Below are 27,148 nucleotides of genomic sequence, written 5' to 3'. Positions count from 1 at the left end.
ATAAAGTATCCTCTTTATACTCATTAAAAGTCCCCATATAATGACTGGATCTGTAAAGATTGCTCTTTAATTAGGCAGCTTGCCTCTGCCAAACAAAACAAATTGAAAGGAAAGTGGTCAACATGCAAAATTGATGACTGAGCCTCTTTTGTGGGGGGGACTTTGTGTGTTGCTTGCTTATGAAGTCTAATGCAATCATAAATTGCGTCCCTGGGCCAATCAGCGGGCCGGGGGATGCGGCATGAAGGCGACCCATGTGGAGGACTTTGTTGAGCCCCATTGTTGAGGCTGTCAGCCCTGAGCGGAGGGCCGGGGGGGGGGGGGGAGGCTATAAAACTCCTCTCCCCAGAGTGAGGAACCAGAGGAGTTAGCAGCCATTCACACGACTGATTCTCTCCCAGCTGACCTAAGGAGTATCTCTGATTCCACCCAGTGATTTTTTAAACCGGGACCATGATGATCCCAAGCGTCCTCGCGCCTCCAGCCTTCTACCCGGGTCTGTACCGGCCGGCTCTGCCGCTGCACCACGCGCTGCCCGCCGGCTTCCCCACCCACTCCAGCTTTCTAGTGGAGGACCTGTTGCGGATAAGCCGCCCCACAGCCTTCGTTAACCGGACTGTCCCGTCAATGTGCGCCTCCCTGCCCACAGCCACCACCACCCTGTCCTTCAGCAGCGCGCATGCAGAGCGCGCATTGGCCACGACCGCGTTGACGCGCGAATCGTGCTCGCCGAAAATGTCGAGCAGCAAGGACCCAACTTTTCTCAAGTTTGGCGTGAGCGCCATCCTCGCACCTTCACCAAAGACAGGTGAGAACCCAGACTTCCTGCTTTCAGTTCGTATTGATGTGTTTAACTTTTGGATGGATTTCTGTCATTCAGGAATGATTGTGTAACATGTGTGACGTTCCTCCACAGTGTCCTCACATCCTGCATTCCACAGCCAGCACTCCAAGAGCTTCCCCTTCCCCTACTTTGATGGGACCTTTCACCCCATATTCAGGACTCCTTATTTACCAGGTAGGCACAACTTTTACGACCCATCCCTTTTCAGCCTTCGGGAATCTGTCTGAGCTAATTGCATTTAGATGTAAAACACTCTGGCACCCTGTCAAATATTTTTTTACCAGAGAAGAAGAAATCACTGTCTTATTAATGGGGACCGTTGGCCTCTGCCAGGACCCTGCACCCACCCCCTAATTAACCAATTATCCCAAATCGTCACGCTCTAAATTTGAGGCGGGGTGGCGAGTTAGAGTCCCCCCTGCTTCCCATTGGGGGCGTTTTGGCATTCCCCTTGCCCCGCGTTTTCCCACAGAGCCCGGGGGGCCACCGGGCCGCTGTTGCGGGCAACAATGCCTTCAGCACCATGACCAATTTGGTCAGCTCCCACCGGCCGAACCACCCACACACCCCGGAGAGTGACTTTTACCAGGGGGGCCAAAGGCGTGAAACAGTCATGCACTAATTTCCCTATTAGGCGCTATTGACTGTGTTCAATATTCTCACAAGACCACATAGCGCGTCGTTGTTCCTGATTCTGCTGCGGCCACAGGGCACATACTGTCAGGGAGACGTCCAGTTAGCAGCGTGCACACAGGGACAGTGTCTCGCACCGTGGGAGTTAAAGTAAAGTTTCTAACTGCATCTGTAATGTCCCAGCCGGGGAAGGTCTGTCCCTGCAGGCCCATAGGATAGGTTACCACTGACCTCCATCCTCTCTGTCTCAGTGCCCTAAACGTTTATTCTCCATGCGGGCCAATCAACGAGTTGAGATAAAGAATAATCTCTTAGAAAAGTCTATAAAGTCGCTAGTCCGTGCTTTCATTCAGGCACATCATAATGGTGATGGAGTCTTTTCATGGGCTCAGCTGAATGCCCCAACAATACAACTCCAGCGTCCTGAATAGCTTTTCGTGTTCATTTAATGAAAATGATTTGAAGGCAAGGAAGAGAAAAAAAAAACCGCCATTCCCCCCCACCCCCCGGGCATCAGTATTCTGGTATGCAGTTGTGTTTAGTTTGAAAGTGTAAATCTCCTTTTGTTGCGATAATATATGGCCTTCGCCGCCTGTCCCGAGTCTTTTCTGCGTTAGTTCATTACTACACAATTACCGTTCACGGTTTATTAACTCCTCTATCCGCCCTCACAGGGTTCCTTAAAGGATATGCTACCTCTTTACCATACCAATGCGGTTGGGGTCCGGCCAATGTGCTAATTAGTCACCTCGTGCCATTTCACTCAAAACGGAGACGTATTGCACAGTTCCAAAAAAAAAAAAAACTTCCAATAATAACCAGTTGAGAAGTATAGCTTTAAGGGACATACTTTTTTTTATTTAGACGCCTGAGATTTTGAGTTTAGATTTAAAAGGGTCATTTGAGGCAGAAAAGTGTTTTTTTTTTTCTTTTTCTGCGAACTTTTTTCCCTCTAAGATGTTGCAAATATATATATGTATTTTTTAACATATTTTATTCTCTTTGTTTGTATTGCAGTATCTTCATCCGTTATTCCCATTCCCGGGACCTTTTCGTGGCCTCTGGCCGCCAGAGGTAAACCCCGGAGGGGAATGCTGAGGAGGGCGGTCTTCTCCGATGTGCAGCGCAAAGCTTTGGAGAAAATGTTCCAGAAACAGAAATACATCAGCAAGCCGGACAGGAAGAAGCTGGCATCGAAGCTGGGCCTGAAAGACTCACAGGTAAACATCACAAATGTCCAACATCTCGTGCGTAATTTCCACGTAAAGACGCTGTTGTGTGATCCACTGCACCTGACGCAGAGCTCTTTAACTCACAATCTCCTCCTCATCCACAGGTGAAAATCTGGTTCCAGAACCGGCGTATGAAATGGAGGAACTCCAAGGAGAGAGAGCTGCTGTCCTCTGGGGGCTGTCGCGAGCAGACCCTGCCCACCAAAGCCAACCCGCACCCGGACCTTAGTGATGTGGGCAAGAAGTCCTCAGCCGAGGAAGATGAGGAAGAAGAGTTTGCAAGAGAGAGAACGATTGCAGGGTCCAGCATCTCCTCTCCATCTTTTTCAAGCAAGCACTCGGACTTCTCAATGTCAGACAACGAAGAAATAACAGTATCTTAATTTATTTTAAATATAGAGAATATAACCCCTGTTTTGTTTTCATATGAGACTGTGACCACATCTGTAAGAAGCTGCCGGCCTTGAAGGGGACCCCATAAATGTCATTGTTAAAAAAACAAAAAACACTGGTGTGCGTTGCTTCAGGTGCACTGCAGGATCCACTTCTTAGACACAATTTGCTGTTTTGCACAGCTTTGTTCAATTGTACAGTATTTTGTACAATTTTGTATGGACATTTTATGCCAAGAACATTGAGTTCCTTTTACCTTGACCTTGAATAGAGTTGTTTATTAAAAATGTAGCTATTTCGTTAATAATTTATATGAATTTGTTTAATAAGTATGTTGTATTATGTGCTGTATATATGTTTATTTCACACGTTTTGTACAAATACCAAATAAAATTGTGAACATTTCAAAGTCAAGACTATGTGTGCATGTATTTTTATTAAAAAAACGTTTGACAACATTCAATCATAAATAATCATTACTTTTATTAAATCACAATAACTTAAGACTAGTACAGTGAGCCCTGGACAGACCAGCGATGACAAACGGCATCTATCTGCTCTGGTGTAAAGACACTGTACACAAAATACTCCTTTTCAAGTACTGTAACAAATCAGCTAGAAAAAAGTCATCAAAATGCTGCGAGATAATCATCTATTTACAAACTTATGTTACATATCAAAAAATGTACATAGCAAAGAAGGCTAAACATTCATTGAGTTTGTGAGTAATAAACTGACAGACTGGTAAAATGCTTGGACAACATCCACACTCCTCAGGCTCTACTGAAGACAGACAGAGAATCAGTCTCTTTGTGCTTACAAGGACCATAACAGAGTGTGTCTAAAGCTACACAGACACACCCGGACAAGAACATGGGCCACACATCCGAAAAAATCCTCACAAATATAGTTCCATGCTGTATGTCTCAGCAGTGCTGACAAAGTAGGGATCTAGCGCATCAGATTTGGGCTTCCATTGGGAGTTCAGAATGAGTGTTGCATAGGATCTGTGACAAAAACACTGAACGCGATGGAAGCCGCGCTACACGACGTGGCCCCGGATTTAATCGTATGCCTGCCCTTCCCAGAAGGCAGTCAGGGGGGTTTAAAGCAAATAAAAAGGACAATATTCTTTATATTCTAAGCCACATGGCAAACTGTTTTAACATTACCATCCAACCACAAGTACCTTTATACTTCAGATTAATTATATCACTATAAACAAAGCAGCATACACTAGTTTTCACTTAATTAGTTCAACAGTTTTATCATCACAAATCACATAAAACAGACTGCACAGTCAAAGGATGGGGATGAGGTATCAAATCAACATGTCTTAAACGTCCCTTCCCCAAACAACCTGCAACACGTTCTGATTTGGAGCACCATAACACATCTATATATTTTTTCTTTCTCGCTAGTGGTCCAAATATTTACACCAGCTTCACAGCACTGGGTCACACATGCATACGACTTCTTTTGAAACCCAAAGTACTGCCTCTCATTCACGCCTTAATCGCATGGCATCGGTGTCTGATATGATGAGAGGTCGAGGAGAGTCGACTCGGAGCCCTGTGAGTTTACAGCCATGTAGACAAATAAAGGATGGGCTAATGCTCGTAGTCTGTTAGAAAAGAGTAAGGCATTGTTTGTTAGGATTCAGTCCAGCACCAAGAGAAGAGACTTTGTGCTACAGCAGCCTGTTTGAGCCAATGTGCATGGAGATCTCCGAGGATTATCAGGTGATCCAAGCAAGGACTTATACATAGTAGAGACTTTGTTTGTGAAGTTACACAGAAAGATACAAAACAGATCGAAACGGGTAAATCTAACCATGGTGAATTTCATTTCCCCAATTAGTGCCCTTACCTCCTGAAAGTCTTGTAAAGGGAATTTCTAAATTAGATCTTGTCCTTGACTTTAAATGTCGGAGTTAGTAGTATTTTAGTGTTTAGGCCAAATAAAATGATGCATTTAATACGTATGTTGTTCTGCACTATTTCAAAGGCACTGCTTTCTGGTAGAACAACAGTGTCTCGGCTGTCCGGCTGAACATCAGAATTAGAATACCTTTATTAGTCCCAGAGGGGACATTTAAAACATGCGAACAAACCAAAGGATTATCGTGAGTATTGTTGATTAAATTGTCTGAGCTTGTCTTTTTAATTTTGAAGATGTTTCCACATTCTTCGCTCTGGTGGTGAAGCAGTATTTGCAAAACGTCCTTGGCACGTTGTTTGTATCATCATAAAAACACAGCATTTAAGTCCACACAGGCCTTTGTAGATTTAACTCAAAAACCTTCAGATGTACCTGTAATTAGTGTTCTCTAATAGCCTTTCATCTTATCTTAATGGGCTATTACTATTTCTTTAAACTCAAATGTGGCTGTGATAAATGAAGGATGTAATTAAATATCTCTCTGAGTGAGGACTTAACATTCACTTTGCCTCGATGTATCCTCCAACTATAACACAGGCAGCTACAGTCATAGAGGAAGAGGAGGAAGCTGCTGGCTGTTCCTCCATCCCAGCGGCGCCTCCTCTGTGTGCTCAGCAGCTGGTAGCTCAGAAACAAAGGTCTGTGTCGCCCCCATCAGGCCGCGGAGGAGCACTGCGGCTGGGCAGCGTCTCCGCCTGAAGACCTGCTGCTGTGGCTCAGAGAGGGTTAAAGGACTCCTGGCTGCTGATGGCTGATGACGGTGATGATGACGCCTCACAAACAGTGGCAGGCTGTGTGCTTTTTATTCTGTCTTTCTGAAGTAGATCTCAGGCTCCTGACAGAGGAGCCCCGGGCCACAGCGGTGAAACAAATACAAATACAAATAACAGCGCAGTGCAGCAGAAATGTTCATTGCCCGTTTTCTGAAATGCAAACCTTTTTCTTCTCTTCTTTTCTAATAATTGGGTTACCTGCACCCAAATTAAGGTGGCTGGATTTCTGCGGCATGAAATTAGATATATACGTTTTCACAGTTCTTATAAAAAGTTCCTCCTGAAAGCCAGTGTTGCATCACAAGGTGGACTCCAGCGACGTGTCCAGGATGTCGTCCTGGTGGCTGTTGCTGTTGGAGTCGCTGTCGTAGCTCTGCGGGCTCGATGACGTCGCCGCCTCCTTCAGACGCATCAGCATGTTCATCTGTGGACAGAAACACAGCTTTACAACTCAGTTCCCTTAAAGAAATACATTCAAGGTCCAAATGCTGGCTTTAGATCTCTGTCGCGAGCCAGGAAGAGTAAAGTTTCACATTGTAACTTCTTATGTAATTTATAAAAAGAACACAGTGTGTTCTTCATGTCTGTTTCTGCTCACCAGGGGGTCTGCGTCGCTGTCGCTCTGTGGCGGCTCCTTCCGGACCCCTTCTCTCGGGGCAGAGTATCCATCGAAGCCCACGTCCTCTGGGCGGAGCTGCAGCAGCGGGGGCCAATCAGCCGGGGTGGACGAAGCTGACCAGGGGTAGCTGTCAATCACAAACACAGCCGGGTCCTCCCACGCTGCCCTGCGGCCGTACAGCTACGGAGAGACACGCAATGTTACATTAAACCTACTGGTCTGTCATAATAGATGGCACAGTGAAGTATGTGATTGAAAAATTGTCAAAGTACATTATAAAAAAGTCATAGTATAGTATGTCATAAAATATTATAAAATAAATAAAATAATTCTGTAAAATATCATACAAAATTACAGTATAGTATATCATATAAGACATTTCATAAAATAGTCACAGTGTAAAGTATGTCCTTAAACTGTCATATAATGTCAAATGGATTTGTATCAGATTCCTGCTAGTTCTTTTTCAAACTTGCTTTGCTCACAATGCAGAACCATGCATTCACTTTTCTTTAGCCTGGCTGATAACTAATGGTTATTTCTAAATACAAATGTTAAGTGTTTGAGGTGGAGATTAAATGCAGCCTACTTTACAGTTTCTGATCTGAGCGTGTTCGGAAAGCGTTTACTGAACTCAGCCTTTGAGCTCTCTTCCCTTCTACTCTGCTCCGGTTATTAGCTGCCGCATAATTCAATCAGATGCTAATTACATGCAGATTAAGAGAACAAATTAAATCCATTTCACTTTGATGAACATAAATCTGTCCTCTGAGAGGGCAAATCTGAAGGTTCGTATCCATCTCAGACTCATTACACTTCCATTTTATTCATTTGTATTCCTTAGACATGCCTGCCGGTTGTCAAATAAAGTCTGTTTAGTAATTATTTTTGCTGTAAAATTATTCTGTAATTTTCCATGTGTGTCTGTGTGTATTAGTGTGTGTGTGTGTGTGTGTGTGTGTGTGTGTGTGTGTGTGTGTGTGTGTGTGTGTGTGTGTGTGTTACCTGCAGTCCCTCTCGTACAGCCTCCAGCATGTACGGGATGATGGAGTAGTTCCAGAGGTCAGTGAACCAAACCCTGGATCCCTCCACGTCCATGGGACAGGACAGGAAGAGCCGAGGTCCTGCACGCCGCGGGGCAGAGAGTTAAGACACTAATGTTTCACACATTGATATTATTTGAAAGGCTCTCCTGTGAATTGTGCATCTTCCTCTTACCGATGGTGACGTCAGAGGAGCTGTGCGTCTCCAGGAAGCGGTTCAGGTGGTGCCACACCCGCGGGATCCAGTCGATGATCCTCACCAGCTCCATGTTGCGCGTCCGGCTGGCGATCTCCGTCTCGATCAGCTTCCGCCTCAGGAAGCGGCCGAGGAAGCCTTTCACCGGCTCCACGTGGTTAGCGCACAGCACCCACCTGATCAGACACATGTGTATCATGAAGGACAGTTTCCACCACGTTGAAATGTATGTAAGAAAATGTCCAATATCCAGCTGCTCTTTAGGTGCCGGGTATCATCATCAGTTTACCTGAAGTTGTGGTGAAGCTGCAGGTTGGGGGCGGAGGATGTAGCCTGGCTCATGGTGCCAATAATGTAGGGGCTGAAAAGATAGAAAATCAGAGGTTACATGAGTCCATTGCATATGCACATTAAAAAAATAGTAATTAAGTGACTTTTAAGACCTTTTTAATACCTCTTTAAGAGAAAAAATACTACTACTGCAAAAACAAATTAACAAACTAGCCCAAACGATTTTATTGGTAAAATAAAATCCCAAAATAACCCCTCCACATCTACATTGTAAGACATTTTTACTTTTAATATCAAAAACAACATTTAGGATGGTTCAGGACTTTTTAAGGATCAGCATCTTTTCAGCCCGTTCTCAGTCGTTGATTAATGGTTGTGTATCCAAATGTTGCTGCTGAGTGTGAGTGTGTGTGTGTGTGTGTGTGTGTGTGTGTGTGTGTGTGTGTGTGTGTGTGTGTGTGTGAACTGACCAGTGCTGGAAGTTGCAGTTGAAGACTCCGTTGAAGATCTCTCCCAGTGAGCTGACGTGGTGCAGGTTGTCCAGGATGACCACCAGAGGGCCTTCCGCACCCCCCACACCGCTGCACTGCTCGGCCAAACCAGACAGGTACTGACGCAGCTCCTGAAGAATGGATGTTTCAATACAAGAGTCCAGGGAGAAAACCAAAGCCTTTGTGGCTGACGAATCCAAATACTCTCTCCAAAACATAGCTGTGTTCTATTTGCCATTGACTGGAACTTTGAAAGACGCAAGCACAGAGAATACTGAATGTGCATTTACCTTGCTGGACTTGTGGTCCACGTTGAAAGTGACGACAGCGTGCGGGGTCAGGGGTCGGCCCTCCAGCAGCAGCAGGTGTCGAGACAGCTGATTGGCCAGGTAGGTCTTCCCTGTTCCGCTGGGGCCCGACAGGATGACGCGCCGGTGCTCCTTCAGCAGGGAGACGTAGCGCTGCAGCATGGGCTTCGGGATCAGAGTGTCGAACACCAGCGAGTCCACACCCTCACTCCTCACACCTGCAACAAAATATGTATATTACATTTTATTCAATTTCATTTTCTCTTCTTACTGCAGTCTTTTATTTGTATTCAAATGTGTATCCCCACCTGGGATAAATAAAGTATTTGGTTAACTATGTCTCTGTAAGAAGTTTTCATACGGGAAAGCAGAGAATAATATGTTGGGCTATATGAGGTGCTGGTACCTCTGAGCTGGATGTTGATGATGTTGCTGTCCCCCACCAGGTATCCGCAGGGCAGCAGCTCGGGGGTGTGTGCAGCGCGGGCCAGGCTGGGCCGGTGGATCTCTCCGATGTTGTACCCCTCCACGCTGTCAGAGCTCAGGCCCAGCTGGCTCAACGGGTCCACGTGGGTGATGTACTCCTGGAGGACAAAAAGTCTCAGCATTTAAAGGATGTTTTGTAAAGTTTCCAAAGAGGACAACACTTGAAATGTTTTTGCTGAACATAAACATATTTCAGAATGTAATTAAGAAAGAAAGATGCTTTTAAACAACTCAACAGGAACCCTGACAAGAACTAAAAGACCTAAAAGTGTTTCAGACACTGTCTACTCTGGTTTGATATTGCTTTTATTCCTGTGTTATTCCTTATGTTTACCTTGAAAAGCCGTCGGACCACTCCATCCAGGACGTCCCACTTGGTTTTACCACTCACACCGATGCAGCCGATCAGAAAATGGCGAAGCGGGCCCTCCTGCGATACAAAGGCATGTTTGGTTTTAGATGCGTACAAATCCTTCAGGTACAATAATAACCCAACAACAAGTCGTTTTCTCACCTGCTCGTCCAGGCTGACCACCATCTTCACGTGCCGCCCCTCCTTCCTCGACCCCCCCTCTCCGCAGGTGTCGTCCAGCAGCATGTCTGACAGGAAGCAGAGCAAAGTTAGACAAGGTTGGGACATTTTCAATGGAAAAGGCAAGTGTTCATCTGTGATTTGAAACACTCAAATGTTATCCATCTACGAAATCCCGTCACTGCAAAAAGACATGTGTTGTCCTTGACATGGGCTTGAGGAATGGTCAGTATCTCAGATTGATGTAGCAGGAGTGTTACCCAGGCTGGTGGACTCGCTGGTGGTGAGGTTGAGGCTGTGCTGGGGGAGGCCCGGCCCCCCACCCTGGGCCTGGCTATGTTTGTGAGAGGGAGGGGAGGAAGAGATGGAGGCCTGGGAGCCCATTCTGCTGCCCTTATTCTCCACCTTCAGACGGTCATTCTCCACCTTCAGCTTCTCGATCTGCAGCTGCACACACACACACACACACACACACACACACACACACACACACACACACACACACACACACACACACACACACACACACACACACACACACACACACACACACACACACACACACACACACACACACACACACACACACACACACACACACACACACACACACACACACACACACACACACACACACACACACACACACACACACACACACACACACACACACACACACACACACACACACACAGAGTCAGAAAATTGCAATGAATCCTGAACTTAGTATAACACCAATTTATGTTAATTTCAGTCAGTTTAGTGCTTAAACATGTTATTTCCATTTTCTGGAAATGACACGTTAATAAAATCAAACTCTAACCGTGGGAACTGTCAAAATAAACACAAATGTAGTGGGTTGCAAACTAAACGAGGCTAAGGGAGACGCTAAAGTGAAGAATAGTAATTGCTGCAACATGACAGCAATGACTTTGTGTGCTCTGTGATTCAGTGCTGATTAACCCTTTAATGGGAAGTTCCTTAACTAATAGTTTTTATATCTGTACGTGTGCAGACCTGCATGCGGTTCATGGCCTCTCGGAGCTGGTCCAGCTGATGTGCGGAGCTGAGAGCCTCCAGGCGGATATCCGTCAGCTTCATCTCCTTCTCCCTGAGCTCGCTGCGCAGCTGCATCACCGTCTCCGCCTCGCTGTCCAAACACTCCGACAATCTGTGCACACACACATGAACAAACGCAGGATAACATGTTTAGTGTCAAGACATATTGTGATTTAAGAAGAATTTCAAAGTTGTTCACGGACATGACTTCCTGCATAAGCCCAATAACCCTACAACCACATGAGAGGATGTCTACGTACAGCGAGTTGGAGTGTGTGTTCCTGAGCATGTGGCCGGAGGCTGTGCTGCCGTTGCGGGGCAGCTTGGGGGAGGAGGGCAGCGACGAGTCCGTCATCTCCTCGATGTCGGAGTGGGAAGAGGCTGACTTGGGAGATTTCTTCTTGCTGAACGCTTGTTTGAAGGAGCTTCGAAGCTGCAGGAAGAAAACAAAGGAGAACAGAGAAACAGTGAGCAGGGGAGGGGCACACACACACACACACACACACACACACACACACACACACACACACACACACACACACACACACACACACACACACACACACACACACACACACACACACACACACACACACACACACACACACACACACACACACACACACACACACACACACACACACACACACACACACACACACACACACACACACACACACACACACACACACACACACACACACTGCAGTGAGGAAGAGGAGGATTGTGCTGGGGAGAGTGGAGGAAAAAAGCTGTGAAAAAGGAAGTGAGTCACAGGGAGAAAAGGAATTATGGGTAGACTGTCTTATCACTTGAGCTACAGCTCTATGCAAAGGTGGAGCATTGTTTTTTTTTGTCAATTCAAACTTTTTAACTATAATTGTTTTGAATATTGTGAAACGGGTAAAACCAGGTTAAATAAACTGGATACAAAAGTCTGAGTCAATAAGAAATATTAATTTAGAATAAGGACATATTTAAAAAATGTTCAGCATGATTAATTTTAATTTTTTATTTGCTGGATTTTTTTAATTTGTGCTAAGCGGACAAGTTTTTGATTTTTTTGTGACATCTTTAAACATCTTTGTAGCTTTACTGACAGGCTCTCAACATTGTGTCACATCAAAACCCTGTCTCTGGCATCAATATGTCCTTTCACAAGCGGGCTCAAGTTTCATAAGAGCAGTTTTCAGGGAGGAGCAGTGTTGGGGAGGAGAGGACAGGCACTACGTTGGCAGCAGAGGACAGGAGGAAAAACGAAGAGAGGTTAGTAACCTAGAGAGAGTGCGGGGGTCACGCAGCTCAGGTGTCACACAGCGTACCATTCTTACCTCATAGACCTGCCACATGAAGCGAAGCAAAGGAAGACAGAGAGACAAAACAGCACGTGTTCATATGGGTGTGTTAATGCGTTATGGAGGGACAGAGATTAAACCGGAGGCCCGTACGAGACGAAAGCTGATTTTAATTTGCCCTGTAGGCAGCTGCACGGAGACGCTACTTCACCACCACCGTGACACAGGGTCTATCATGATCCATTATATACTCTAAAACATACACTGCCCCTATACACTCCACACCTGTATGGAGCCTCCTGTGGGGTCTCCTCCACAGACAGGAGGGGTGTTTAATATCACTGTGACCTAAAGCAGGAAACTCTACACGGCGCCTAACAGCTACCACAATGCACGGCAACATCAGGATCAGATAGAGACCACAGGCGGTTAACACAACATCGCTTCAGTCTACGGGGATGGCAGAGAGGGAAAAGAAAGTGGCATACGTCTTCATCGTCATCCCTGATTTGTCCTCCGGTGCACAAAAGAGTCTTTCCACAACAAAAAGGAAAAGTTTGTGAGTATGTTAAATGTATTTAGTATGTTCACTAGTAAGAATGAGCTGACACTAGAACTAGACACTAGCCAGTAAACATTGATTTGGTCATTTGCAGGTCTAGAGCAGTGTTTTTCAAAGTGGAGGCCCGACCCCCCGGGGGGCCGCCAGGTTTGAGGGAAATGGGATTTTTAATTTTTTTAAAGTTTTTATTTTTTTTAATAACTGTATATCTATCAATCTGTGTCCTTCCATGCCAATCTTTTAATATGTTGTGTTTTGTAATCACACCACCGCCCTTCAATCCAATCAGAATCGAGCTGCCGCTACTGAGAGTGAAACTGAGTATCTGCTCAGCTTTTGGAGCAAGTGAGAGCTCGTGAATGTTTCGCTCTGCAGCTGGACGAGAGCACGGATGTAGCAAATGTCGCAGAATTGCTTGCATACATCAGATTTATTTCAGAAGACAACTTTGTTGAGGAAATATTATTTTGCAAAGCACTGGAAGGTAGGACCACATGAAGAGACAGTTTTAGATGAGTACATCATCTCAAACGGACTTGACTGGTCTCGTTGTGTGGGTGTGTGCTCAGATGGGACTATGACAGGCAAACAAAGCGGAGTGACAGCTTTGATCGGGCAGAAGGCACTTGGACACATCATTTCAAATGGCAACGTTTGGGAACCCCTGGTCTAGAGGACAGTATTACAACTACATTTAGTCAATTGTAAATGATGTTTTTTGACCTGCAAATCACCAGATCAATCACTACATTTTATTCAACAGGACTGCATTTAAATCCGTAGTGTATTCACCTTATCCCCAGAGAAAGTTCCCTAAATAGATAGATAGATACATGTGAGAACAAGTGACACAGACACACATACAATTACACAAAGAGACAAAGACAAAACCACCGTGAGTCCAGCAGGCTGCTTATTAGTAGCTAATCACACACAGAAAGATATTACATTTTTAAGGTGACGTTCTTTTTGTATTCCCAGCATCTTACCCAGTTCTTCTTGTTCTTCTTCTTGTTTATTGCGTCTGTGTCCAGGTTGGAGCCCACGCTGGAGTGGCTGGTGGCGCTGGCGACGCTGCTGACGCTGTCCGAGGAGTGCTGCCTCCTGATGCGGAGGTCCGGCTGCTGATGCTGCTGGGGGGAGCCGCCGGTACCGCCCGCTGAGGAGGCACAGGGGGGGGGATGTGTGTTTGTCAAATATTAGGAAATGAAAAATGTATTTGATTAACTTTCAAATTAATCAGTCAGAGTTGTCCCCTTCTGATATGATAGAGGTTTTCGTGGACTACAGAAAACAGGCTGTGTGCCTTCCTCCTGCAGGGGGACATAAACACTGTCTTAAGCTAAAAACTACAGCAAGTTATTGATGAATTGGGAATCTTGACACATTTACATTAAGTATGTGACCATCTTGGGTGGTGGTGGCGAAGTCGATAGGGACTTGGCTTGGCAATTGGAAGGTCACCAGTTCAAGTCCCGGCAAGACCAAGTGCTACGGAGGTGTCCCTGAGCAAGGCACCGTTCCCTACACTGCTCCCCGGGCGCTGTTCAAAAATGGCTGCCCACTGCTCCTAACACTAGGATGGGTCAAATGCAGAGAAACAATTTCCCCACGGAGATTAATAAAGTATATCAAAAAAAAAAAAAAATCTATGTTTCATGTTTCCTGTAGATATTGAATTGCTCTTTTTACTGCAATTTTAGTGTACAGTTTTATTATTATGCTGCTGTGTTGATTGAATTTGTGTAACTCTGGCACAACAATTTCCTTCGGGATAAATAAAGTCTTATCTTATCTTATTAAAATGTCTGTTTAGCAATACAATATTGTTATTGCTGCTGCTGCTTTTGGTTCGGAGAGAATGTGGGATATTCTTTGTGAAATGTTCCCTATAACCTATAATGTCAACACTCAATGGAGTAAACTATGAGACATGTACAAAAAAACAAAGACATTAAGCAGCTACGTTGCCGTTTCGCTCCCTGCAAAAACTCTTCGGACTTTCTATGACTGATTGAACTGGAGCTGGCCGACGGACCTGTGAAGCTTACAGGAGGCAGAGGCTTAGATCACCGGACAACAGAGTTGGTCGCCGTGTGCACAGACAGGGTTAACGTCGGTATGAACAACAGAATTGTGCCAAAACTCCCCTGTGCACACACTGGAGAACTGCACAAAATCAGCTGATCACAACGTTCACGCTCTGTGGTCAAGCTGCTGCAGTTTGATTTACAATAAAAGTCCTGCATTCAAAATATTACTCAAGTAAAATTAGAAAAGTATTCTCATCAAAATATAGTTAAAGTACCAAAAGTAAAGGTAGTCATTGTGCAGATTGGTCCATTTCAGAATAATATATATGATATGTTTTGTAATGATTGATCATTAAAGTGTTCTCAAAGCTGGTGAAGGTGCAGCTAGTTTTACAAATTAGGTCAAAGTCAAGTAAAGTACAAATATCTCAAAATTGTACTTAAGTAGAGTACTTGAAGAAGTGTACTTCGTAACTTCCCACATCTGAAATCAGATATGACTTCAAGTCATGTGATAATTTCTTAGTATTTGATCCTTCAACTTGGCCTCAGGAAATGCAAGACTTCACAGTTTTGGAAAAAGCAAATCGGAGGCTTAAAAAGAGACGGGGAGGTGCATCTTCATCATCTTCATCATCTAGCATGCAAGAAGTGTAAACAGAGGACAGTGAAGGAGACACTGAGGAGGACCACGCTTCATGTGGGGTGAGTACCAAACGCTGTCTCCTGGTACTCTGAGTAACTCACTCAAAAAGTGATGCCTATAATGGCCTTTCTCATAGACCTGTCACAAAAGTGCACAAGGATATTTTGAGCACATTCTGAAGAGTAATATAATAAAGAAAACACAAAATATAAATGTCTTCACATTTCCATTAACAATGTCTAAAATAAGATCCCTTTTGGGCGCAGTGTCTCTGTACCTGTCCTGTCCCCTCTGTGTGTGAGTTCAGGCGTGTTGATGACTCCGTTGATGGCGGCCTGAGCCACAGCATTCTGCTTCTTCAGCAGCTCGATGGTCTTCTTCAACTCGTTCAGCTCAGAGTCCTACACAGAGGAGATAGCAAGAGGATGAAAGCAACATCTCGGTGACTTCACATGTGCACCATGATAAGTGTAAAGCCCAGTCTGTTGTGAAAGAAGAGGAGCTGTGTTCACCTTCTGCTCTGCTGTTAAGGTGAGACTCTTCAGTCTGATGGTCATGTTCCCCAGACTCTGTTCAAACGCTGCCACCAGGTGAGCCTGCAGGAGGAACAACACCAAATATAAACCAGGTTCATGTTTGGCATTCGTGAAAAGCTCACATGTACCCAACACTTATGTTCAATAATATGGAATTCCCAACTCGAATATATACAACAGCATACGGTTTATTCGAAAACACAATTCCTCTAATCCCAGAACTTAATCAGCTGTCCAAAAAAGAATCCGTCAGGCGCACTTCAGCCAAATATAACATTACTATCTCTGACAAACACTGACACTTCTGACTTTAAAAGACAGAATTAAAACAATCAAAACCAATTGGTCTCCAAAAGTCTTTGTCTGATGAAGGTATATGAAAGGAAGACGTCTCCACTGAGCTGCGATAACCAGCAGAGATTTTGAGTTCAGAAAATCTAACTCAACAGTCTACATACAGCATCAGAAGAACAAGTGAGGGCTGTCAACATAAAAGCTACAACCAAGTTCTAAACCCAAATATGACGTCAGTTTAAACTAAATGAAAACATAACCATTTACAAATAATTGTGCAAAAATAATAGCCCCCTATGATAAATGATTATCCCCCTGTGGGACCGCTTTGGACCGTTTCCCACACGACCAACCCTGACATCATCTTAACCATAATCAGTCATTGGAGAGAGAGCTATCCATTCATGCTCATGTCCTCTTTTGGTAAACCACTATTCACTACAGTTTCATTATCTGCCCGAACTTGATTTGGCATATTTCTGGCTCACGTCGTGTGCAGGTAGAGTTAGGATGAATTGCCTTCGTGACAAAGCCATACAACAAAAACTGAAAGACTGTGTGGTGAGTACAAACAAGCAGATTCAAAGGGAATGTACATGACAAATACTTACTCTCACACTAATAATACATTATTGTGCGTGCTACATTGCTTTGGCTGTTAAAAACAAACACGGAGCATAGGGGTGAATGAGTTCATCCATTATGATATTGTGATAGGCTTTAGAGGAATATGAACGATGAGCTGCTGCCTGCAGAGAGTGTGTGTGAGTAGAGTGTTGACTGATGTGTGTTTAAAGACGAGACTTCTTGCTGCAGAGGATGCTCTTAGATTTAGGGCCTCGGGGCTTTGAGGCGTGCTCAGATCACTCATCATCCGTCTGAGGGCCGCGTGTAATCAAATATTTGAACAGATAAAGCCCCTCCCTCGCATCTCATGACCCCCCACTGCTAACCCTTCTGTCTGTGTTTTTCTTTCAACACCACGCCTTCATGTATCCAGGCGTCGTTAGCTGTAAATCTTCTGTCCACATCTGCCACTGTCCCTCCGCAGTGTGCTGAGACTTGACTCGACTGTAATCCAACACCTTCCCTCCATATCTCTAATGCACGGTTTAACCACCAGCGTGCTCAGGTGGAGATCACAGGCAGAGCGTGGTGAGACTTGTGCAACCCAGAAGGCAGGGTGGCAGGAGGGATCGTGTCTGGAGACGCTTTAAGCGATGTTCTGATGGTTCTGCCAGATGTGAAAGTACAGCTTCTGGGAGGAAAGTGCTCGGCTGTGTTTGGGAATTGTTTGGGTGCTGCAGAGAGATAGAGTGTCACCATTCACAGGTTGTTTGTTCAGCCTGCTTCATATTTTATGAAATTATTAAAATAAATAAATAATATCATTTTCATTTGCGACACAAAGTTGAAATGTGTACTTCTAACAGATTCCTTTTCATAGATAGAAACAGAGCATTATTTTAATGATCATTTTTTTTCATTTTGTATTTCATAGCTTCATAAAAAGGAGACCTTGCATGACAACTTTTATGACAATTTTGATCCACACAATTATTTAAAATGTAATATAAACCTCAACGATAAAGTGATATCAAATAATATAAAACCACATATTTTGGGCAAATTTCACAGCTTTTGTATATTTGGTTGATTAAATTAATTGCACGGTAAACACTGGAAGGAACCAATGTTCTTTTTTAGGAGTGTCTGTGTGTGTGTGTGTGTGTGTGTGTGTGTGTGTGTGTGTGTGTGTTCGTGTGCCTGCTCACTCACGTTGGCGCTGAGCTGCGTCGTCAGGGCGGAAACCTTATCCTGGGAGGCGTCCAGCTCCCGACGCAATTTGCGGATCTGAGAACGCAAAACAAGCAAGACTTCAAAAAACACGAGACAAAAGCATCCATACCGGTTCCATAAAAACATGCAACGCCAAATGCACACATACCCATGCATCCAGACACACAATGACAAAAGAAACTGTGGCAACAAATGAGGGAGGCTCCAAGATTGAATCTCTGATTATGTTCAGGTTAAGAGATGAAACATAAAGGGTCGTAGATGAATGCACACACAGGTGTAGGAACAAGAGCCTGTTCCAGGGTCAGTCACAATACAGTCACACGTGTAACTAGATACACATGTGAAGACGCCCCCATGTTCCAACAAGTCCTGCCACTGCACATGGAAAACTAAAGAGCTGAGGAAACGTGCGATAGAAGTGAGGGGGCGGGCTGAAGCTTACCTCCGACTGAGACTTCTCCTCATTCTGTAAAAACAGAAGAAAGAAAATCATTAGAGGAGGTACTGATGGAATTGTGACATGCTTTAATGAAAAGGAAGAGCAGTTGAAGCTGCCGCAGGTCAGAGCGCGCCGCGCACATGTCCTGACTCCTCTGTGATTTACATGGAGACCAGCTGTATAAACCGTGAGGAGATTGTCTGGTGTAATGTGTCTGGAAAGCAGAGATATCCTCCTGAAGGCATTTCACTCATGTGTGTGTGTGTGTGAGAGTTTGTGAGAGAGAATCCCATTGTCTGCATACGCTGCACGCAGAACAATAGAAAGAATAACAGGTAGCCAAACGCATACGGAGTGAGAGCAGGCAAAACAAACGCTCACACGAACACAACACACTGCGCTGCTGAAAACAGAGAAACATACAACACCCACATTTACATATAAACAAGCTGCAACGGGCGCTACAACGCCACCTGGAAGTGGTTTTCTCGTAATCTCACTGGAGGTGTTCTTACAGCTCGTCTTTATAGTGTGTGGTCAGTGTGTTGGTTACATTTAAACACACAAATCAGTTTATTTGGAGCTCACGTTAGATGTCAGTTTAACGCTTTGAATGTTGCTATTTTAAAATGTCTTACTGTGGTGCCATCCAGTGTTTGTGTCAATGATTGTCTGCAGAACACCAAAGACATTGGTACTGTTTGTTTGTTAATTAGCAGGATATATATTCTTAAAGTTGTGTAAATGATTTCAACCAAACTTGGAGAAATGTGTCAAGTGTTAAGATTTTGCTAAACTAAATGATAAAGGAGTTTTCTTAAGGATTCTAAAAATCCTGCATTTGCATCACAACACATGGGGCACATTTATCCCACTATAGTTGTCCACTTAATGCATTCTGTAGAAAGGTCCCTTGACATTTGTGTCACAATAAAATAACCAGTTATTAAAAAGTTTTTATCTGAATCCATCATCACCATTGTAAGGCCTGTGGAAGCGCTGAATGGAGCGACTGTGAAAGATGCAATGAAGCAGCTCATCTGATGATACATTATTTTACCTGTGGCTCCACCAACCACGGAAACAGGTTTCATCAGCCTGATGTGTCTGTGCATGGATTGCTGTGTGTAAGATACATGGCGTAGTGCTACACACACACACACACACACACACACACACACACACACACACACACACACACACACACACACACACACACACACACACACACACACACACACACACACACACACACACACACACACACACACACACACACACACACACACACACACACACACACACACACACACACACACACACACACACACACACACACACACACACACACACACACACACACACACACACACACACACACACACACACACACACACACACACACACACACGACAAGTCCTCGATACACAAACAGAGCAGCCTGTCTGTCTTGGAAACACAGACATAACACAGAGATCTCACTCTGATGCAAAAGCCTGGACCGGACTTTACAAATACAAAACAATCCAGTGAGTTATCAACATGAAGAACACATGGGATTTACAAAGAAAACAAACAGAGGAATTGGAGGTAAAGTAAAAAAATCAAAACAAATTAAATAATTAGATTGGCTTTTAAGATATAAGGGTTTTTAAAGCACAAGAATCCACAGCCTCAGTCACACCTTTTACTTTAGTTTATGGATAAAGAAACAGAAACATGGGATTATATCTTCCATGTAATTTAATGTTTTCACTACAGCCATTTCTTAGAGCAAAAATAAATATCAGAATGAGGTATTCTAAAATCGCCCTCCTTCCTACCGTTAGTTGCCAGGGCGTGACGGTGCCCGTCAGGGATAACGTCGCCATCATATTTGCGTCCACCCTCTCCCCCCCTTCTTACTTAACAAATGTGACTCTCTGGCTCAAAGGAGCAGCCAGTCCCGGGGAGAGATTCAAAGTCTGAGAGTGTTTCTGCTACACCTGCCGAGGTGAGTAACCCGGCCCACAGAAGGGGGGGGGCCTATGCTGTTAACACCGGGCTCTGATTAGCTACTGTGTGTACATGTGGGCTGTCTCAAGTGTTTGAGTCAGATATCTGGATGGATTAGAGTGTAAATGTGTAACAGCTTACTTGCCAGCTCAAATATTCAATATTTCATAATTCCATAGGCAAACGCAGAACAGCTTGCACTGGACTCTTCATGAACTGTGGGGACATCAGAAGCGATGTGATTTTGCTTTGCTTTCTCAAACAAGGCGGTTCAATCATTTTACAGATCTGTGTTTATTTTTATTTCTCTCTTGTTTGCCTTTTTCAGTGCTATTTGACAAGAACAGTTGTTGCTAAAGAAGGAGATTGTTAGATGTTGAGAACTAGGGCATGATATGAAGCTAAGATTTTGCTCGGAATTGAACCGGGGACCTTGTGGTCAGATGGGAAGTGCCCTAAGCCATGAGAAACAAACACAACGGAACCCTCCACATGCGGTATTGAAGGGTTGTGACTTTAACATTTCCGGAGCGGGATATTTAAAGTGGAAAAATTAGCAGACCTCACTATGGGACAAACACTACCCAAAAAGTAATGTTATCAACAATAAAAACTTCTAAACATGATCAGTATTGAAGGTATACATTGCACAAGGATTCAAAAATAATTCACACAAGACTGATTAACTTAAAATGGACCTGTTGTGTACTCACTGTCGAGTAAATGGAGGAAGTGCTGGAGACCAGAGACAGGGATGATCCATGAACTATAGAGACAAAAACCACAAGCAAAAGTGGGGATTAGAAAGTACATCTATCCACACAACAGCACCATGATTATCATCAACCCCCCACACAAACCACCCACTCCGCTCCAATCCTTCCTAGCCAACACATATCCTCTCAGTGTTCCCACTTCCCGCCTCCTTTCTGAACGTAATGACTGCAGCTCTGCGCTCATAAAGATAAAAGCCCCACACGTTACAGTCGGACTGTGGCACAGCTAACGACAGCCTGAGCATTACTCTGTTAATGACTCATTCACTAATCGCACATCAGAGGCCGGGACACAACGCAGCACTGTTTCCTGCCTGGGAGCAGATCAGAAAGGATCAGCAGCGGCGTGATGTCAACAACCACACGGAGAGTCCGGGCTGATCCCAGCCGATGTATTCATTCATTCACCTCACACATTGGTTTGCTCACTTTTATCTTAACGTTGGTCTAGCAGCCAGCTGTGCTGGGAGCCACATGAAAAGGGGAATAAAGGAAAAGTATTCTGAAAATGGATGAATGTTTCTTCTTATTTCATTTTTTCCAATGGCATTTCCTTGGCCATGTTTCTATGACATGAGGATAGCTGCTCTTCTTTGTTATATATGACAGTAAACTGAATGTTATTGGGTTTTAGATTGTTGGTCAAATACATGTCAAGAGGTTTTTGTCAACAAAAGGATCCTAAAGATTTCAGAAAATAACATTTCTTCCTGGGTAGTTTGGACAATACTCATTATGGTATTGTATTGCAAAATGTTTTTCTGGGATCTTGTGAGATGTTATCATCAAACTGGTACAAACACGTTTGCCAGTCATGTTTTCATCAAACATGCTTTGGTGCTTTTTGGAATTATAGGGTAATTGTTTTATTATTTGTGGAAATGTCCTAGTCTTGCATTTGATCTCAAAATTGTTCTGATTTCCAGGTTGTGCTGTTTGACATTTTATTGTTGGTACATGTTTACTTGTTGAGTTACAACAGCAACATGACAATTGTACATAATTGATTTGTTGAAAGGAATTATTGAAAAAAATATACAGATTTGGTTTTCATCTGCGATTATGTAAATATTACTATTTGTTGCACACAATTGTTCCACAGTAAGGAAATAGGAACATAAAGTTATTGCTAAATACAAACACCTCGGTTTGATCATCTATCTCTATGGGATAAGAACATCTCCTGTAAATATTGTAAAACATGGTTTCTACAGACTTAAGGCGAAGGTGAGCATATATAAAGGGGAGTGGGAGGGTGCGGGCGGAGGGGAGGAAGTGACAGGCCTGACAAAGTGTTGGTGGATGATGTGACTTCTGTCCTGTCAATCTAACAACGGTTGTGTAACTCTACCCCTTAGAAACATACACAACAACACACAAACGGCAGACCAACACACATTCAACAAAGAGAGAAAGTTGTGTTGTGTGTCATCACATCTCTCTTCCTGTGATCCCTGTAATTATCTCCTCCTCTGAAAGGGAACAGAGTCACGGAGCTGGAAAAAGAATTAGATATGTTTGCAGGGGGCGCAGTAATAACACGTCTGCGTGTCTGTGTTATTGTGCATGTACACATTAGGTGTTGCTACCTGTGCTTTTATCTAATAGCTTCACAATATCAGGTGAGGCTCAGGCGTGTCTTTTACAGATGAGTACAATAGAGGAGTGACAGCCCGTATACATGAGTACACAGAACAGTGACCCTCCATACACCTAATGCTTTATTTAAAGGAACATCGAGACATACAAACTCAATTGTGTTTCCAACAGTGAGGAATCATTGATGTTGAATGCCTTTCTTGGTTATAACTAAACTTGCTGTCAACCACAGTTTATGCAGAGAATATAGAAACATTTAAATATTATTCTGGGAGCTTTTAAGTTGGTCCCTGGATTTACCGTGTTCTTAAAAAACATGCAAACAGCTGATCTCCTGAGGCACATTTATAAAACCAGTGTCACAGGATTTGCTCTTCAACTCGTTGACCGTCTGTAATGTTGCTCGATACGTCTTCGGATCTTTACACTGTTAGTCTGTGTATGTTTAACTGCACTTATGTGTTAACTACATTTCCCAAAAATAATCTATTGACAACCTTGAAAGAAAGTACACTTTTGTTGATTGACCTGTTTATCACACAGTTGTGTTATCATGATTTCTTTCCCAATAATTGTAAAGAAAGTCTTGTAATAATAATAATAATAATAATAATAATAATGGGTTTAATTTATAACGCACTTCATATCTGAGTTCAGATCCCGAAGTGCAAAATGACTTGGTGTTAATTGTATACATTGTCATTTATTGTGGATATTGCATTTTATTTAAATACAAGTCCTGCAACGTCAGCTGTTTAACATTATGTAGGGTGTCAGGCTGTATTCTTCTATTGAGAACATGTTTGTACACAATAATACAACTTACACACACACACACACACCCCCCCCACACACCTAATCATAGTGTGCAACAGTGCTGTGTTTCTCTAGGCCTGAGGATTGAGCAGACGGCAGCGGAGCACCCTCTCCTGAGCGGGGAGTCTGCCTGCTTGTGGGAAAACCACGGCAGGGTACTTTTCGCAATAACCAAGCTTACTAAAACAAAGCAGCTGCAAAGCTGATTATGGATTTCTAAAGGGATTACGAGCGGTTGTAATCCGTCCTAATGTTCTCCAAACAAATGGAATAAGTATTATTTTGGCACAGGGATGTGGAATAAATCAGGGGAGGCTTCAGAGTCATAGAGAGACAGGGGTATGCAGGGTTTGGTAAATAATTACACTGTAATCACGATTTGCATCAAGAATCTGAGGGCCAGCCCCAGGACTCAGAGTCAGTGAATATTCAATTCACTTGTCTTATATTCATCCATCCTTTGCTTGTCTCCTCTTACCTTCCTCGAAGCCGTCCCTGAAGGAGCCTGATCTGCTCATGGTGCGCGTCTTCTCGTCAAGAGACATGCACGAGTTCCTCAGGCGGTTATCGCTGCTGGGGTCAAAGGAGACTTCATGATTGGTCAGGCTGTTGTTGCGCAGACTGGTGAGGTTTATCTGAGCTGCTGAGGTGGGGCTGGATGCTGTGAGAATGAAATGTGAAATTATTTATGTTATATTTTTTTCAATATTTACACATTTTCCTTGTTGATTCTTCTATAAAATGTCAGAAGTCTGTGAAAAACGGAATTTCCAATATTCCAAGGTAACATCTTGGAAACTCCTGATGTTGTCTGACCAAAGCCAAAAGATATTCAGTTTAGGGCAGTATGAAACAGAAAAAACAAAAACCTTACATTTAAAGATGCTGAATCGAGAGAATGTTTGCTTTATTAATGTCTTATGTCATTAATCGATACATTTTCTGTGGATCTACTGATAATATGCCATATAATGATAAGCCAAGCCGTAAAAGTCAACCTCTTGATGGCAATGCAGTTTGAATAAACACTGAGTTTAGAAATAGTTTCCTAGCTTTACATTTTCTCTGCTAACGGAGAAGAAATGAACTGTGTGTGATCGAAGTGAAAACACAAGGAGTGCTGGGTTTGGATGGAGTGTGTGTGGCGTACCGAGCTGTCCGAAGTTGAAGCGAGTGCCGGAGGGGGAGGTGAGGCTGGAGCTGGGGGAGAACGGGGAGTTGCCGACTGATTCCTGCAGCCCGCTGGTGGAGTGGGAGCGCAGCCAATCACGGGCCTCCTCGTGGCTTCGCAGCTGCGTGGATGGGCCATACCTACAGAAAGTTAAAGACAAGGTTGAAGTGGAAGCGAGGACACAACACAGAACAAGTGCAGTGTGGATTGTTGTGTTCTGACAGGACAAGATGATTCAGATTTGTCAGTCTTTTTGCAATCAGTGAGGTGGATTTTCTTCTCTTAAACAGACTGATTAGTAGCCGGGATCTAACATGATGAATCAGGACACCGAACAGTGGGAACATTGATTGATTCTCATTTGTGAGCAACACAAACTGGGGAAAAAGCAGATAGGAAGCCAAAGAAATACCAAATCAGGCCCGCTACAACACAACACAGTGACAGCTCTGTACCACCACAAAGTGACATGCCTCGTCACAGAAGCACAACACAACAACACATGTGCCAAGTGCCAAACAAAAACATCACAAGCATTTTTTTAAAGCATGAGCACAATCCCAGAAGAGTGAATGTATACGCAGAAAAATACAATCTTAAGACAGAAGACAATTTGGTGAACCAGTGTGTGACAGCACAACATTTCCAGCGGGAAGTGAGGTCAGTACCTGAGTCCTTTCTTAGGCAGAGTGTTTCTACCACAGTGTGTCCCGCTGTGGGAGAGAAACACTTCAGAGGAGGAATGCAAAGGAGACAAGGAAACATGTGGCTGTATCTCTCAATAACTTATATATTTCTTTTGGAAATCTTTCTTATCCACATTAGTACATCCCAACATGTACACTGCAAAAAAATCTCAACCTTGCCAATTCTTGAAATAAAGCATACTAAGGAAGATGGATACACTGACATAAAGAGAAGTTACCACAGACAATTCTGAAACAGTTACATTTGAATTTGTTGTCAATATCTTTATATGCTTTTTCTAAAAAATAAGAAATTCCTTAAGATTGAGATTTTTGCCGTGTAAAATCAATAACATCCTATTCTCATGCTATTGGTTAAATCTGCTCATACAAACGCTACCACAAGGTGGCAGTATGTGAACACGGAGCACTAAACAAAAACAGCGAAGCTGCCAGCATCCAAACAACCTCACATTTACTGTGTCATTAATCCCCATTCATACAGGAGCTAGAGGTCCTAAAAATAACCACAAACTACCACACAGAGCATACAAGAAAGAATACACATAAAACACAAGCAGCTACCACACACAGCGTCTCTCTGAGCATCTGTGGGATGCTCTCTGTGTGGCAGCAGGTGGTGGTTTAGTAGGAACCTCCACAGCTGTCTCACCAGAAGCCTAACACTGCACACAGGTACATTTACCTGTCCTGCCTCCGAGGGAGCGTGTTTCGGCTGAATAAAGGGCTAGCGGAGGGGGAGGACAGGGGGCTGATGGAAGACAGGGAGGAAAACGCACAACACACAGAGAAAGAGAGTTTTAGAGAATAAAGTAGATGCAGAATTTCTTCAGAACAGAAGTCAACTGCGAGACTCTTCACCAATGAAGCTAATATGAAAACTCAGAGAGCAGGGTGAAGTCATAGCCCCAAAGCTTAAACTGCAGATGCTATTAAGTTTCCTCTGAGGCATTCCTGTCACATTACACAGACAACCTGTCAGGATGGAATCTGCTACAATGACCATAATTACTGTGTAATCGTCTAAGGACGCCACGGGATTTTGTTTCTCAGCTCGAGCGTGGACAGAACGGCTAACAAGAAGAGACACCTCGCCACGACGGATGCTTTGTGCATTATCTCCACTCAGGATTTTAACATGGTCAGCGACTATAGACTTGTTTAGATCCTTCAGTGACAGTATTAATGTCAACATTTAAAAAAGTCCTTTACAAGTAAAGGTTGTGCATTCAATAAGTATGAAAAGTGAAATAACTCATTATGCAGATTGACCATTACATTATACATAGAGTAAATACTTGTACTGGATTATCATTTGTACCGATGCATGCAATCATGACCAACTATTTCTTTTTTAAATAAAGTATTACATATTAAAAACTATTTAGCTGGATTGAAAACCATTTTTTTATCCTGCGAGTTCAATTAAACCATGAACTCTGAAATGCAATGAAATAGGAGAAACACTATTTAACCTTTGAGAAAGAAATGAAGCATTCAATGTTTTACATTATTTATAAAGTTGAACGCAAGAAAAGGCAGCTTTGCTCAGTTAAACAAACCAACATGATTTACTGTCACAATCTTACTGGGTCTGGCTAACTTATAGTGGCTAATGTTGCTAAGAGAGTGTAT

General features: G+C 43.5%; 2 protein-coding genes across 3 annotated transcripts in view; one reads left to right on the top strand and one right to left on the bottom strand.

Moving 5' to 3' along the window:
- The first annotated feature begins 453 nt into the window (after positions 1-453).
- Positions 454-3,158, top strand: dbx1a (developing brain homeobox 1a). Its single transcript, XM_034079773.2, has 4 exons — positions 454-808; positions 917-1,018; positions 2,495-2,697; positions 2,814-3,158. Exons 1-4 carry the CDS (start codon positions 454-456, stop codon positions 3,090-3,092), a joined length of 939 nt encoding a protein of 312 aa, XP_033935664.1. The 3' UTR covers positions 3,093-3,158.
- A 407-nt stretch (positions 3,159-3,565) lies between these two features.
- The window catches only part of nav2a (neuron navigator 2a), a 103,974-nt gene continuing 80,391 nt past the window's right edge, over positions 3,566-27,148 (bottom strand). The window contains exons 12-35 of one of the 2 annotated variants that reach the window (XM_034106193.1): positions 26,199-26,264; positions 25,475-25,519; positions 24,786-24,946; positions 24,114-24,296; positions 21,158-21,210; positions 18,453-18,476; positions 17,987-18,061; positions 15,890-15,973; positions 15,655-15,778; positions 13,688-13,857; positions 13,491-13,511; positions 11,102-11,274; positions 10,800-10,953; positions 10,043-10,229; positions 9,765-9,850; positions 9,585-9,680; positions 9,171-9,348; positions 8,747-8,982; positions 8,436-8,587; positions 7,964-8,035; positions 7,654-7,850; positions 7,441-7,559; positions 6,415-6,615; positions 3,566-6,240 (exon numbers count right to left, since the gene is read on the bottom strand). In XM_034106193.1, coding sequence (XP_033962084.1) covers positions 6,115-6,240; positions 6,415-6,615; positions 7,441-7,559; positions 7,654-7,850; positions 7,964-8,035; positions 8,436-8,587; positions 8,747-8,982; positions 9,171-9,348; positions 9,585-9,680; positions 9,765-9,850; positions 10,043-10,229; positions 10,800-10,953; positions 11,102-11,274; positions 13,491-13,511; positions 13,688-13,857; positions 15,655-15,778; positions 15,890-15,973; positions 17,987-18,061; positions 18,453-18,476; positions 21,158-21,210; positions 24,114-24,296; positions 24,786-24,946; positions 25,475-25,519; positions 26,199-26,264 — 2,983 coding nt within the window. In that variant the 3' untranslated portion in view covers positions 3,566-6,114. The remainder of the gene's footprint in view (positions 6,241-6,414; positions 6,616-7,440; positions 7,560-7,653; positions 7,851-7,963; positions 8,036-8,435; positions 8,588-8,746; positions 8,983-9,170; positions 9,349-9,584; positions 9,681-9,764; positions 9,851-10,042; positions 10,230-10,799; positions 10,954-11,101; positions 11,275-13,490; positions 13,512-13,687; positions 13,858-15,654; positions 15,779-15,889; positions 15,974-17,986; positions 18,062-18,452; positions 18,477-21,157; positions 21,211-24,113; positions 24,297-24,785; positions 24,947-25,474; positions 25,520-26,198; positions 26,265-27,148) is intronic. The other variant, XM_034106201.1, reaches the window with a different exon arrangement.

The sequence above is a fragment of the Pseudochaenichthys georgianus genome, chromosome 3, assembly GCF_902827115.2.
Source record: "Pseudochaenichthys georgianus chromosome 3, fPseGeo1.2, whole genome shotgun sequence".
Taxonomy (NCBI): domain Eukaryota; kingdom Metazoa; phylum Chordata; class Actinopteri; order Perciformes; family Channichthyidae; genus Pseudochaenichthys; species Pseudochaenichthys georgianus.
This window is presented reverse-complemented; position numbering and strand designations above follow the sequence as displayed.